At 41.1% G+C, this 14,983-nt stretch overlaps 1 protein-coding gene across 6 annotated transcripts in view; it reads left to right on the top strand.

Annotated features, from left to right (window-relative positions):
- The window catches only part of Ptprt (protein tyrosine phosphatase receptor type T), a 1,068,074-nt gene that overhangs the window by 975,780 nt on the left and 77,311 nt on the right, over positions 1-14,983 (top strand). For 5 of the 6 annotated variants that reach the window (XM_058575678.1, XM_058575677.1, XM_058575682.1 and 2 more), the window contains one exon: positions 12,625-12,815. In XM_058575678.1, the coding sequence (XP_058431661.1) occupies positions 12,625-12,815 (191 nt within the window). The remainder of the gene's footprint in view (positions 1-12,624; positions 12,816-14,983) is intronic. The other variant, XM_058575680.1, reaches the window with a different exon arrangement.

Genomic DNA, 14,983 nt, shown 5'->3' with positions numbered 1-14,983 from the left:
AGACACTTCAGAAATACAGAAGATAATCAAAAACTATTTTGAATCCTTATACTCCAATAAATTAGAAGATAGTGAAGGCATAGATAAATTTCTTAAGTCATATGATCTGCCCAGATTGAGTCAGGAGGATATAGAAAACCTAAACAGACCAATATCAATTGAGGAAATAGAAGAAACCATAAAAAGACTACCAACTAAGAAAAGCCCAGGTCCGGATGGGTATACAGCAGAATTTTACAAAACCTTTAAAGAAGAACTAATACCAATACTTTTCAAGCTACTTCAGGAAATAGAAAAGGAGGGAGAACTTCCAAATTCATTCTATGAGGCCAACATCACCCTGATACCTAAACCAGACAAAGACACTTCAAAGAAAGAAAACTACAGACCAATATCAATAATGAACCTAGATGCAAAAATCCTCAATAAAATTCTGGCGAATCGGATACAAAAACATATCAAAAAAATTGTACATCATGATCAAGTAGGATTCATCCCTGGGATGCAAGGCTGGTTCAATATACGGAAATCAATAAATGTTATTCACCACATCAATAGACTTAAAAATAAGAACCATATGATCATCTCGATAGATGCGGAAAAAGCATTCGACAAAGTACAGCATCCCTTTATGTTCAAAACTCTAGAAAAACTAGGGATAACAGGAACATACCTCAATATTGTAAAAGCAATCTATGCTAAGCCTCAGGCTAGCATCATTCTGAATGGAGAAAAACTGAAGGCATTCCCTCTAAAATCTGGAACAAGACAGGGATGCCCTCTCTCACCACTTCTGTTCAACATAGTTCTCGAAACACTGGCCAGAGCAATTAGACAGACGAAAGAAATTAAAGGCATAAAAATAGGAAAAGAAGAAATTAAATTATCACTATTTGCAGATGATATGATTCTATATCTAGCAGACCCAAAAGGCTCTACAAAGAAACTATTAAAGCTAATAAATGAATTCAGCAAAGTGGCAGGATTTAAAATCAACACGCATAAATCAAAGGCATTCCTGTATATCAGCGACAAATCCTCTGAAATGGAAATGAGGACAACCACTCCATTCAAAATATCTTCAAAAAAAATAAAATACTTGGGAATCAACCTAACAAAAGAGGTGAAAGACTTATACAATGAAAACTACAGAACCCTAAAGAGAGAAATAGAAGAAGATCTTAGAAGATGGAAAAATATACCCTGTTCATGGATAGGCAGAACTAACATCATCAAAATGGCGATATTACCAAAAGTTCTCTATAGGTTTAATGCAATGCCAATCAAAATCCCAATGGCATTTCTTGTAGAAATAGAGAAAGCAATCATGAAATTCATATGGAAAAATAAAAGACCCAGAATAGCAAAAACAATGCTAAGCAAGAAGTGTGAATCAGGCGGTATAGCGATACCAGACTTCAAACTATACTACAGAGCAATAGTAACAAAAACAGCATGGTACTGGTACCAAAACAGGCGGGTGGACCAATGGTACAGAATAGAGGACACAGAAACCAATCCACAAAACTACAACTATCTTATATTTGATAAAGGGGCTAAAAGCATGCAATGGAGGAAGGATAGCATCTTCAACAAATGGTGCTGGGAAAACTGGAAATCCATATGCAACAAAATGAAACTGAATCCCTTTCTCTCGCCATGCACAAAAGTGAATTCAAAATGGATCAAGGAGCTTGATATCAAATCAGAGACGCGCCGTCTGATAGAAGAAAAAGTTGGCTACGATCTACAGTCGGTGGGGTCGGGCTCCAAATTCATCAATAGGACACCCATAGCACAAAAGTTAATAACTAGAATCAACAAATGGGACTTACTCAAACTAAAAAGTTTTTTCTCAGCAAAAGAAACAATAAGAGAGGTAAATAGGGAGCCTACATCCTGGGAACAAATCTTTACTCCTCACACTTCAGATAGAGCCCTAATATCCAGAGTATACAAAGAACTCAAAAAATTAGACAATAAGAGAACAAACAACCCAATCAACAAATGGGCCAAGGACCTGAACAGACACTTCTCAGAGGAGGACATACAGTCAATCAACAAGTACATGAAAAAATGCTCAACATCTCTAGCTGTCAGAGAAATGCAAATCAAAACCACCCTAAGATACCATCTCACTCCAGTAAGATTGGCAGCCATTATGAAGTCAAACAACAACAAGTGCTGGCGAGGATGTGGGGAAAAGGGTACACTTGTACATTGCTGGTGGGACTGCAGATTGGTGCAGCCAATTTGGAAAGCAGTATGGAGATTTCTTGGAAAGCTGGGAATGGAGCCACCATTTGACCCAGCTATTCCCCTTCTTGGTCTATTCCCTAAAGACCTAAAAAGAGCATGCTACAGGGACACTGCTACATCGATGTTCATAGCAGCACAGTTCACAATAGCAAGACTGTGGAACCAACCTAGATGCCCTTCAATAGACGAATGGATAAAAAAAATGTGGCATTTATACACAATGGAGTATTACTCTGCATTAAAAAATGACAAAATCATAGAATTTACAGGGAAATGGATGGCATTAGAGCAGATTATGCTAAGTGAAGCTAGCCAATCCCTAAAAAACAAATGCCAAATGTCTTCTTTGATATAAGGAAAGTAACTAAGAACAGAGTAGGGACGAAGAACAGGAGAAGAAGATTAACATTTAACAGGGATGAGAGGTGGGAGGGAAAGGGAGAGAGAAGGTAAATTGCACGGTAATGGAAGGAGACCCTCAGGGTTATACAGTGGAGGGGGTAGAGAGAGAGGAGGTGAGGGGAGGGGAGAGGAGGGGAGGGGAGGGGAGAGGTGGGGAGGGGGAGGGGTGAGGATGGGAAAGGCAGCGGAGCACAACAGACACTAGTATGGCAATATGTAAATCAATGGATGTGTAACTGATGTGATTCTGCAATCTGTGTATGGGGTGAAGGTGGGAGTTCATAACCCACTTGAATCAAAGTGTGGAATACGATATGTCAAGAAATTTGTAATGTTTTGAACAACCCACAATAAAAAATTAAAAAAAAAAAAAAGAAAGAATGCAAAAACAAAAACAAAAAAAAAATAAAATAAAATTTGCATTTTAAGAAAATGGGATTCATCAAATCTTTCATTTATTAGGTACTAATTAATTTTATCAGGGCCCAAAAGCAATAGGTAGTAGAATTGAGATTCAAAACCAAGTATTTCAAAATTTTCCCCAGAATAGTAAAAGGGAAAGTTCCTCCTCTAAGCTTTCATAAAATCTGTAAAAAATTTATCTTCTGGCTTTGCTTTCATTGAAATTATAAATATAGTATATTGATGTTACATTTTTAGTCAGTTGTACATAATCAGAAGTTAGAAATTAATTAGGAAACTAATTTTGTATTAAGGTAGAAACTCCAATAATTTTAAAAAGACTTTTTAAAAGATTCCATTAAGATTTTTAAGTCTTAGCTTTGGAAATGTTAAAGAATAAAATGCAAAGTTCTTTATATTTAAGACATGTGCCTTTATAACCAATAAAAAAGAACAAATGTGAGCTAAAACTTACGTAATTCAAAATTATGATAGAGAAACTATAATTCTATTATTTTATTTATAGTAAAAAATAATGCCAAACTATATTATTGTTTGATTATTTTGCTATGTATATAATACACATTTTATTTTATATAATATAATGGATTGTATTTATTTCTATAATTCATCTTAAGTTGCTCACACACTTCTTGCCATCTTTATATTGTGGGTATATAATTGTAAATTGTGTGGATAAACTCCTATATAGGATCGCAAGAAGGAAAGAAAATGTGTCTCAGTAGAAAATAATTTTATTCTCCAATCCCAAATCCTCCACAATTTTAAGACAAATACCATGTAACTTTCTTATTGTAGTGAGTACTTCAATAAATGTCTGTAAATTAAAAAAAAAAAAAAAAGAAATTTGTTGATGCCTTTAATATTTTCTATTTTATTGGAATACAAGTTTTCAAAATAATTTCTAATTATCCTCTGTATTTTGATAGTATCCATTGTGATATTTCCTTTTTCATCATGTATGTTAGTAATTTGAGTTTTCTCTCTCCTTTTCTTTGTTAGCATGGCTAAAGGTTTGTCAATTTCATTTATTTTTTCAAGGAACCAACTTTTTGTTTTTTCCATTTTTAATTGTTTCTTTTGTTCTAATTCATTGATTTCAGCTCTAATTTTAATTATTTCCTGCCTTCTATTGCTTTTGGTGTTGATTTGTTCTTCTTTTTCTATGGCTTTGAGATGTACTGTTAAGTCATTTATTTGTTGACACTTTCTTCTTTTAAGGAATGAACTTCATGCAATGAACTTTCTTCATAGTACTGCTTTCACAGTGTCCCAGAGATTTTAGTATATTGTATCTATGTTCTCATTTACTCCTAAGAATTTTTAAATCTCCTCCTTGATGTCTTTTACAACCCATTGTTCATTCAGTAGCATATTGTTTAGTCCCCAGGTGTTGGAGTAATTTTTATTTTTTATTTTATCATTGATTTCTAATTTCATTCCATTATGATCTGATAAAATGCAGGGTAGTATCTCCACTTTTTTGCATTTTCTAAGAGTTGCTTTGTGGCATAGTATATGGTCTATTTTAGAGAAGGATCCATGTGCTGCTGAGAAGAAAATGTATTCGCTTGATGAAGAATGAAATGTTCTATATCTGTCAGTTAAGTCAAAGTTATTGATTATATTATTGAGATCTATAGTTTCTTTATTCAACTTTTGTTTGGAACATCTATCCAGTGGTGAGAGAAGTGTTAAAGTCACCCAAGATTATCGTGTTGTGGTCCATTTGACTCTTTATCTTGAGAAGAATTTATTTATGTACATAGCTGCTCCTTTGGTTAGGGCATATATATTTATAATTGTTATGTCTTGTTGTGTATGGTTCCCTTGAGCAGTATGAAATGTTCTTTATCCCTTTTGATTAACTTTGGCTTGAAGTCTACTTTATTTGATGTGAGAATGGAAACCCCTGCTTGCTTCTGCAGTCCATGTGAGTGGTATGATTTTCACTAACCTTTTACCTGCAGTCTGTGTATGTCTTTTCCTATCAGATGCGTCTCCTGGAGGCAGCGTATTATTGGGTGTTTTTTTTTTTAAATCCAATCTGCTAGTCTGTTTCTTTTGATTGGTGAGTTTAGGTCATTAACATTCAGAGTTATTATTGAGACATGGTTTGTATACCCAGCCATCTTTGATTATTTTTGTTATTTAATTTGACTTGTTTTCTTCTTTGATTAGTTTTTCCTTTAGGGTACTACCTCCCTCTGCTGATTTTCATTATTGTTTTTTGTTTCCTCTTCATGGAATATTTTGCCAAGGATGTTTTGTAGTGCCGGTTTTCTAGCTGTAAATTCCATTAACTTTTGTTTATCACGGAAGGTTTTTATTTCATCATCAAATCTAAAGCTTAATTTTGCTGAATACAAGATTCTTGGTTGGCATTCTTTTCTATCAGAGCTTGATATATGTTGTTACAGGATCTTATAACTTTCAGGGTCTGTGTTGAAAAATCTGCCATTATCCTAATTGGTTTCCCCCTATACATAATCTGATTCCTTTATCTCATGGCTTTTAATATTCTCTCCTTATTCTGTATGTTGGGCATTTTCAATATAATGTGCCTAGGTGTGGATCGGTTGTGATTTTGTTCATGGGTCTTTTTTAAATCCAATCTGCCATTCTATGTCTTTTGATTGGTGAGTTTAGGCCATTAATATTCAGGGTTATTATGGAGACTTGATTTGTATTCCTGGTCATTTTTGTTTATTTTTGGAATTTAACTTGACTTAGTTTCTCCTTTGATTGGCCTATAGAACTCACAAGAAAATGTGTTCCTGCATCCGAATGCTTAAGGCTTCTTCAACTAAAAACGTACCACTGGGCCCGCACTGAGAACTAATTTAGTGTAGATTCTCCCTTTGCAGAGTTTCATTGTTATTTTTCATTTCCTCCTCATTATTTGCCAAGAATGTTCTGTAGTGCAGGCTTTCTTGCTGTAAACTTTTTTAGTGTTTCTTTATCATGAATTTTTTTATTTCATTCTCAAATATGAAGCTTAATTTTTCTGGATATGATATTTTTGGTTGGCATCCATTTTCTTTCAGAGCTTGGTGTGTGTTTTTTCAGGAGCTCCTTGCTTTGAGGGTCTGGTTTGAAAAATCTGCTGAGATCCAAATTGGTCTTCCCCTGTATGTAATCTGATTTCTCTCTTTCGTGGCCCTTAACATTCTCTCTTTATTCTGTATGCTAAGCATTTTTATTATAATGTGTCTTGGTGTAGATAATGTCACAATTTTGTATATTTGGTGTCCTGTAAGCCTCTTGTGTTTGATTTTTTCCAATTCATAAAATTCTTCATACTTGGGAAATTTTCTGATATTATTTCATTGAAGAGATTGTGCATTCCTTTAGTTTGAATCTCTGAGCCTTCCTCTATCCCAATAAATCTTAGATTTGTCTTTTGATGTTATTCTATAATTCTTGGATGTTCTGTTCATGGTTTCTAACCATCTTCACTATGTGGTCAATTTCATTTTCAAAATTGTGTATTCTGTCTTCATTGTCTGAGGTCCTGTCTTCTAAGTGATCTAGTCTGCTGGTGATGCTTTCTATTGATATTTTATTTGGTTTATTGTTTCTTTCAGTTCAACGATTGTTTATTTTTGTTTTGTTTGTTTCATTTTTCAGAATCTCTATCTCTTTCTTGAAGTAATCTTTTGCTACCTGTATTTGATCTCTTATTTCTTTGTTGGAATGATCAGTTTTTGCCTGTATTTGCTCACTTAGGTCATCCTTTAATTCCCAGATCATTTTAATTATGTACATTCTGAACTCCTTCCCTGACATTTCATCAGTTGTGCTATCTATGGATTCTATTTTTTTGTTTTTTAATGATATCTATGTGTCTTCCTCTCTTGCCGTGTAGATCTGAGGTATTACAGCTTTAACTCTATTGTCTTATAGTGTCCCTGCATGCTACCAATACCTCATCTTTAAGAGGGATATCAATATTACTTCCCCCAATGTAACCAATATGCAGCCATAAGTCAATTAGCTTCTATTTTGGCATTTATAGATTTGTTGGTATATACAGAAATGATAAATTTGGTTATCTTCTACCATATAGTCAGTAGGTTTGCAAAATGGTTTACAGTTTCTAATGGTGGGAAGGATAGGTTGTGATGTTTATGAGGTAGGATATAAAAATATAGAGGTATTATATTATATGTCTAGTGAAAAGGTAATCAAAACAAGTTGGCCGTTAGCAGGAGAAACAAGGTAGAAGCTACCCCATGCAAGGCTCCCTCAGCAACAGGATGATGACTGCTAGTACCCCTAGTAGAGATACCTCTGGTGCAACCAGTCCCACAGGGTCCTTGGTGACATTTTACCAGGTCCTGATTATTGTCCCTAGATGGAAGCAGTGATGTCCCACTTTGGTGGCAGTGGCAGTATCAAACCTATAGGTACCTTGATGTTGGGCTGTGGAGCCACACTTGTGTGAAAAGGAAACCAAAGTGCAGGTACAGTGGGCCTCTCCAAGTGGGCGCAGTATGCTAGGCTGGGGACTCTTAATTTAGAGTTAATTTGAGCTCTAAATTAGTCATTTTTAGAACTTTTACCTGGCTCTGAATAAGTCTGTGTGCACCTACGTCATTCTATACGGCCACCATTAGTCACCTGTGTCTTCTGAGCCTTGGAGATATGACTAGTCTGAAGAGAAATTCTCTCTATGCTTAAAATACACATTGGATTTCAAAAAGCCTTTTCATGAATAAGGAATATAAAATACAGCATTCATAATTTTATACTGATTGTATATTGAAATATTATTTTGGACATATTGTATTAAGTAAAATGTATTGGAATTAATTCACATGTTCTTTTCAACCCACTTCATGTTGCCACAAGAACATTTCGAATTACATACGTGGCTTGCATTGCATATCCATAGGCAGTGCTGATGTCAACGTCTTTGTCCCACTGTCTGACCCCAGAGCTCCATCTCATTCTCTGTCCCTCTCTCTACATCTGTGCTACGAGTGCAGGGGCCACACACCACAGATGGATATTTCAATCAAAATGAATTAAAATCAAACACAATGTAAAATTCAGTCCTTCTGTCACGTTTGCCACACTTCAGATGCCCAGTAGCCACAGATAGTTAGTGGCTACCACACCACAGAGAAGGGGCACAGACACTTCCATCATCACTGGAAGCTCTATCAGACGGTGCTGCTCTAGGTTGTGCAGAGAGATGGCGAGAGGCACAGAGGTGGACCGTGAATACCTGAAGCTTGGGCAGGGTTTCCACAGTGCAGGATGCTGTGGCACTTCATCCTGCTACCTCCCAAGATACCTTTGTCAGCCTGTTTATGCATGACTTATCTCCGCTCCCCACCTTCGAGGGCTGTGGCATGCTTATCTCTCCTGGAACACACCTTCTCCCCCCTGCCCATGTGTAAACATCTCCTAACATGGTGCTCTGTACAATACAGGTGCTCAGGATGCGTTTGTTAACCAGGCAGAGTGGCAATTCCTAGCAAATGGCTGGTAGCAGGGGGCTATCAGAGAAAGGAGAGGGTGTCAAAGCCAGGTTACTAAGGAAGAAGGAAGAGAAGCTAGCTGAGAAAAAGACCGTGGTGATCCCAAATCTCAATCTGGTCACCAGAATCCCCCTGGCCTACCCCACAATCTCCTCACAGGCAGTCACAAGACTTCCTGCAGGGGAATTCACAGGCTTAGGCAGTAGCCATATAAAGAGCGCAAAAGAAATCCAACATATTATTATGTGATAAATAAACACGCAAGACCCATAAACAGGAAGCATGAAAATGAAGGGTCTGGTGAGGGGGGAAAAAAATGAAAAATGTCCTCTCCCTGGGCCAGCTGGTTTGAGTTACATTTTATGAGCATCTTGCGAATTCCAGCGCCCTTGTTGAATTAGCGGCAGAAGCGCACATTAGTTTTAAGGCTCCCTCTCGAATAGGAACATCATAACGTTTTTTAATTGGGCCTGATAAAAACGTAGCATTACTTGTAGGTTCCTGAGAGAAGTGAATTGTGAAATTGGGTTTTCATTAAACCTAATGATGGAAAATTAAGTATAGAGCGGCTGGTGAAATGGGCTGTGATAAAAGGCATCACTTGTGCATTATCAGAGGTTAATAAGGGAATAGGTGAGCTAAGATACATTGGAGAAGGGAGTCCAACTAGTTGAATTAATAAACCTTGAAAATCCCTTGGTTCCGAGTCTTCATAGCGTCATTAGCACTGGCATTCACATTATTACAAATGTTACGGCAACACAAGTTGTTACATTTCAAACAGCATTTATTTTCCATTCCAGCGTTGGTTTTGCTGACACCAAGTTTACAGTCTGTCTAGCAATGTGTTTAGGGAAAATATCCATATTGATAGCTATTGGGTTTGGGAAACATTTAGCATCTTGCAAAAATTGCCAGGTGCCCATGCCTAGGAAGCCTGCCTCTGCCGGGCAGCCAGTCTCCTGTGCAGCCCACGCCCCAGGACCTGGGGGATGAGTTTCAAGCTCAGGCTCGCCTTCCCTCTGCATCCCCAACCTCATCACACCATCGCGGGTGTGATATTCACTGGAAGCACATCTTAGATCCATGACAGCTAGGACACCTACGAGAAAAAGTGTGAGTCTTTAAAGAAAGGGGTTTTTCTTCCAGCCCTTTAACAGCTTCACACTGGCTTCTGGAGTCCACGTGTTCACCGTGTTTCTGGCTCTGCCTTCGCGTGGTCTCTTACAGCATTGCCAGCGGCTTGAAATCCATTATCAATCTCTGCTCCTACCTCTTGTGTCCACCTCTCGGGCCCTGTACACCCACTTCAGATGATCCTGCTCATCGTTTTCCCTATGAGACCATCAGGCCCTGAGGCTGGACTCTTTATCTCTCTCTGCATCGACTCTGCCCACCAGCCCTTGGCACAGAGTGGCTTCTCATGAAGTCTGACTGGTGCTCATGAGGTTGCAAAGGAGAAGGGAAGCAGCCCCATATTTTCCAAGCATCACATTTAAGCAATGCCAGTGAAGATGTGTCTACCTACTACCTAAAATCCCAGGAGAAAAAGTAAGCAGTGCAGCCAGGGAGGTTTTGCTAATGTCTCACCTAGGCCCTTCTTCTTTGTGTGTAAACCTGTGTCCTCAAGATCTTTGTGTTGGCACACCAGGGTTGATTGGGCTGAACCCATAGGGCCAGCTTTTTTTTTTTTAATACAGAGGGGTGTTTAACCCCTGCCATTCCCCAGGCCTCTTTTTTATTTTTATTTTGAGACAGAGTCTCGCTAAGTTGCTGAAGGCCTCACTCAGTTGCTGAGGCTAACCTTGAACCTACAATCCTGCCGCCTTAGCCTCCTGAGCCACTGGGATTACAGGTGTGCACACATCAAGCCTGGTGCAAAGGGCCAGCTTTACCTTGGTCGTGTTTACTGGCCACATTAAATCAGGGAGCTTGAGAGACCGCTCTAGGCTCATGGTAACACCACCTACTTATTATTAGGTATGACCCAATTGATATCTCAAGCTCAGACCAATCAAATGAGTAGCCCCTCCTCCCTGGAGAGTTAATAGGAGGGGACAGGCAGAGGGATGGGAAAATGAGAAACGCATTCCCCACTCCATCCCCAGACGTAGGTGAAGCCTGAGGTGGCAAACCACTCTCTGTTGCCCAGGACGGAGGGATTCCCAGGATACTGGGATTTCAGGGCTAAAACCAGAAAGTATTAAGCAAATGGGGACCAGCTGGTGACCCTGCAAAGCACGCAGGCCACACAGTCCCCTCCACCATCCCTTCCTTACCAGGAGCAGCTTGCTGGAGTGAACGTCCACACAGTCTATGTCTGATGGGTCATTGGGACATGACAAGCTTTTGATGAGACGAATGGCAGAAAATCAGGAGTACATGCTCAGCTTCCCAGGGACTGCGTGGGGCCCAGGCCTCGGGGATGGCCATGCCGGTGCCTCACAGTGACTGAAAACACCTGGGTGAGACACATGACGGTCATGTCTGGCAGCTCTCACCTCATGCACACCTCAAATGGGAAGGCCCAGGGCAGAGACTGTCCATGTCTGAGAGGAGCTGGCGGGACCCAGCCTCGATGGTTATGGGTAAGATGAACTGAAAGGCTGGCAGGGCTGCCTGGAGAGAAGCTGGGGTTGGGGGGCAGAAACTGCATCCAAGGGAACAGAGGAATTCAAACCCAGCCTGAGCAGGCACCATTTGGAGAGTGATCACACTAACAGGTGGTAGTTACAGCAACTCATTGGGTATAAAGATTCTTATGGGAGGGAGTATAACTCGTATTGAGGAGAGGTTTTATGAAGGACATGAGACATAGGATCTAGGTAGGAGGGAGCGGCTGGCAGGACTAAGGAAGAGGTTCAGCTGCCCTCCCTGCAAGGTGATCAGGGACATTCATGGATCAGCAGTGTTAAGGGGGAAACTAGATGATAGGAAGATGGTGGTTGCTGTTGCAGAGCCTATAGCTGGAGTGTCAGGGACACTACTAGCTCCTGGGGGTCCAGACTGGCTCCAATTCCTCTCAGGGTACAGTCCAGAGTGTAGGGCATGATGTAACATGTGGGGCATGTTGCATCAGAAAAGAGGAAACCTAACTTGCTGGCTGCTACCCGCTTCCCGGTCTTGGAGCCACACACATGTGGCTAAGATGGCACCTGGCGATCATCCAGAAGGCGTTACCGTGGGTAGTGACAAAAAATCAGAACACCCCCAGAATAGGCTCAGAACCCTTCCGCCCTCGTGGACAGCTCGTGTCACCCATTACTGCCTGTAGGATGGGTGTACACGTGAACTCCCCACCCTGCTGACCTTTATCCTGATTGGCTCCTGTACATTATATTAGCTGTGTGTGTCTTCTCAATAAATGAGCTCCTGCTTTGACTGGTCTCCCTGACGTGTCTGATTGTCCAACGGCGAGGGAAGGCTGGGTGCGGGGCGGTCAGTCGGCCCTCTCCTTTCTTGGTTCGATCTGGTCGGGGCGAGCTCTCCCCATCTCTCCCGCAGGTCGGGAGGGTACGAGGCTAAAAACCCCGACACCAGAGGAAACAAACTAGTAGAGAAATCAGGGCACAGGGAAGAAGGAGAAAGGTGCATATGGCAGGCGTGGGGAACTGTCCCAGCCCACCCTCACCATCCTGGGTGAGACACAACCCGTGGCCCCTGTCTGCAGGCACCAGAGGCTCTCCTCACCTGTAGGTAGGCATCGCAGACTATTGGTAGGCACCCTGTTTCCTACACAGAAGAGTACCCCAATATTTTGGCTTGGCCAAAGCCCACTCTGACACCTAGAGGAAGGACTAGGACAGGATGGGATGACAGGCAACCTGGAACTCTGTCTTTCCTCTATCCAGATGCACTCTTGCGGTTGGCATGAACCATGGTAGTTCATTTGTTGTTTTAGGTTATGAGTCTCCCCCACAGCCTGCATCTCCTGAGCAGTCAAGTCCCCAGTTAGGTCCCTTTGTCCCCCTCAGGCCACACCGGGGGAAGCAGGGAGGACAGAGAACAATGTCCCCAAGGTGATGGCCTGCTCCCCGTCTTCTCTTTGAAGCAGATGGCAGCCGTGGGGAGCTGTCCCAGCCCACCCTCACCATCCAGACTCACCCCTACCGGACCTGTGACCCCGTGGAGATGAGCTACCCCAGGGACCAGTTCCAGCCCGCCATCCGGGTGGCCGACCTGCTGCAGCACATCACCCAGATGAAGAGAGGCCAGGGCTACGGGTTCAAGGAGGAATACGAGGTAAGAGACCAGCCTGAGGGGAGACTTCCGGTGGCTCACAGGCTGACCTGGGTGCTAAAGCCTTGCTTCTGGAAGTGTGGGTCCCACCAGCAGCAGCGGCCCCCGGGACTGTGGTGGAAAGGCTGCAGCCTGTTAGGAGAGGTGTTAAATTTGAAAAGCGCCGTGCTAAGAGATCCTGATATCTCCTTCCACTTTCCTTTTTCATTCTCTCTTGCTCTCTCTCTCTCTCTCACTCTCATAAGCCAATTAGCTACGACATGTCTACACTTCTACCTTTCATATAAAGATACAGTGCTTTAAGCCTCCTTCCCACATGTTGTATAAAAGCCAGCAGATCTCTCCTGCCAGTGATTTCTGGCATGCCTGTTGCCCCGGTCACCTCTTGCCCAGTGTCCATGCTCCTGTGCTGTCCTCCCTACTCCCAGCTGAAGTGAAGCCTCACCTCTGGTGACTACTGTCACCTCCTCCCCACCCCTGCATTAGGCATCCCTTTCCTTGCTCCCAAAGCATCTCTAACACCAAGGACTTGCAGGCAGGTGGGGCTCGTTACTGCAGCTTGGGGAATAACACACAAGGGCTGCAGCAAAGTGCAGCAAGTGTCTCTGGTTCTTCTAAGTTCCTTAGCCATCACTTCACTGGAACTTCCTTCCAGGTTCCTGGCCTGACAGGTCTCTATCCACTCTTCAAACCACCATCTCCCCAGCATCCAAGGAAAGACTCCCACATTTTCTTTATCATGCAGAAACAAGTTCGCTTTCTTTGTCTCCTTCCCATTTGACCTTGCCCATTAGACCTCACCTTCCATAAACAGAAAGTAAAACAAAACAGAAGGAAAAACTCATTAAGATGTTTTCCTGAACCAAAGAGCAGCTCACTCCCCAAGAGGGATTCTTCGCCTCTCCTGCTGCTGGGGGAATCCAGCTTTGAAAACAAGCCTGTCTTCCTTCACTTGTCCTGTCCCCTCTCTCCCTCTCCTCCTTCCTTCTCGATCCCTTGAGCATCTTCTGTGGGCCAAGCTCCGAATCAAAGACGTACTCATTTTTTTCTTATTTGCTTGCTTTTTCTTTTCTTCCCTTCCCTTCTCTTTCCTTCCTCCCTTCTTTTTTCTTTCATCTTTCTTTTTCTTTCTTTCTTTTTTGTTAGTCACATGCAGCATGTGTCCCAGATATGTTCAGTTTAGTTTCTCTGGGTGCAGTGAACACTCAAACTCCACACATTCGGCATTCTTGATAATGCAGACTAAGTTTATCTCTCGGGCTATATTCAGAGAAAGAGCTTACAAAGCAATATTTCTGAAGTCATGTGAGGTCATGAAATTGAGCTGAAATTGGAGTCCAGACACAGCGGGATTCTAATACGGTAAACTGTGGGATCTTAGCACATCATTTTGCTATCTGACTTTTAAAATTCTTTATGGGTTGAATGAAGAGTTTGGATAAGGTGATTCCTAAGGACCTGTCTGCTCCTAAAACTTCATGAGAATATAAAACATGGTGGTAAGGGACACGTTTGACATATTTATGAGAACAAAAACATTTATGTCAACGATGTGAGTAATTACCAGCTTGGGAGAACCAGCGGTTAATTTCAAATACGGTCTAAGTAAGATAACATTTTTTATATACTCAGTATACAAGTTTTGGAAGATTGTTAGAATAAGAGTTGAAGGAGATGATCTCTTCACCTCCCATTCTTAGGTCTTGTTTCCCAGAGAGATGAATGCCCCAACCTTCATGTAAGGAATCCACCTGTGCACATTTACACACATGTATGCAAATCTCTTTATTGAGTCAATGTCAGGAAGATGCTGTGTTGTTTGCAGAGACATTCAATGTTATGATGGTGTGCCAAGTCATTTGTCATATTAATTTATCTTAAAGTTTCAAATAGTACTAAGGAAGATATGTGGTTTCTCAGAACAGAGTTCACCCAGGTAAAGGCTAAGAAACACATATTCTGTACAAATCATACTTGTAATCTAAATATTGATATCAGAAATACAAATGCACTTGAGTACTTGGGTACATTTCTTTCCAGAATGTTATTTTTTTCCTTTTTTCTTCATTTGTTTATTTTTTATTGGTACATTGTAATTATACCCAACAGTGGGATTCATTATGCCATATTTGCATGTGCGCATAACATAATTTGATCTCATTCTCAGAATG

Source organism: Marmota monax, unplaced genomic scaffold (genome assembly GCF_021218885.2).
Source record: "Marmota monax isolate L192 unplaced genomic scaffold, Marmota_monax_Labrador192_F-V1.1 WCK01_AAM20220418_F8-fsc00014, whole genome shotgun sequence".
Taxonomy (NCBI): domain Eukaryota; kingdom Metazoa; phylum Chordata; class Mammalia; order Rodentia; family Sciuridae; genus Marmota; species Marmota monax.
Note: the sequence above shows the minus strand (reverse complement) of the source record. Positions and strands in the feature narration are given on the sequence as shown.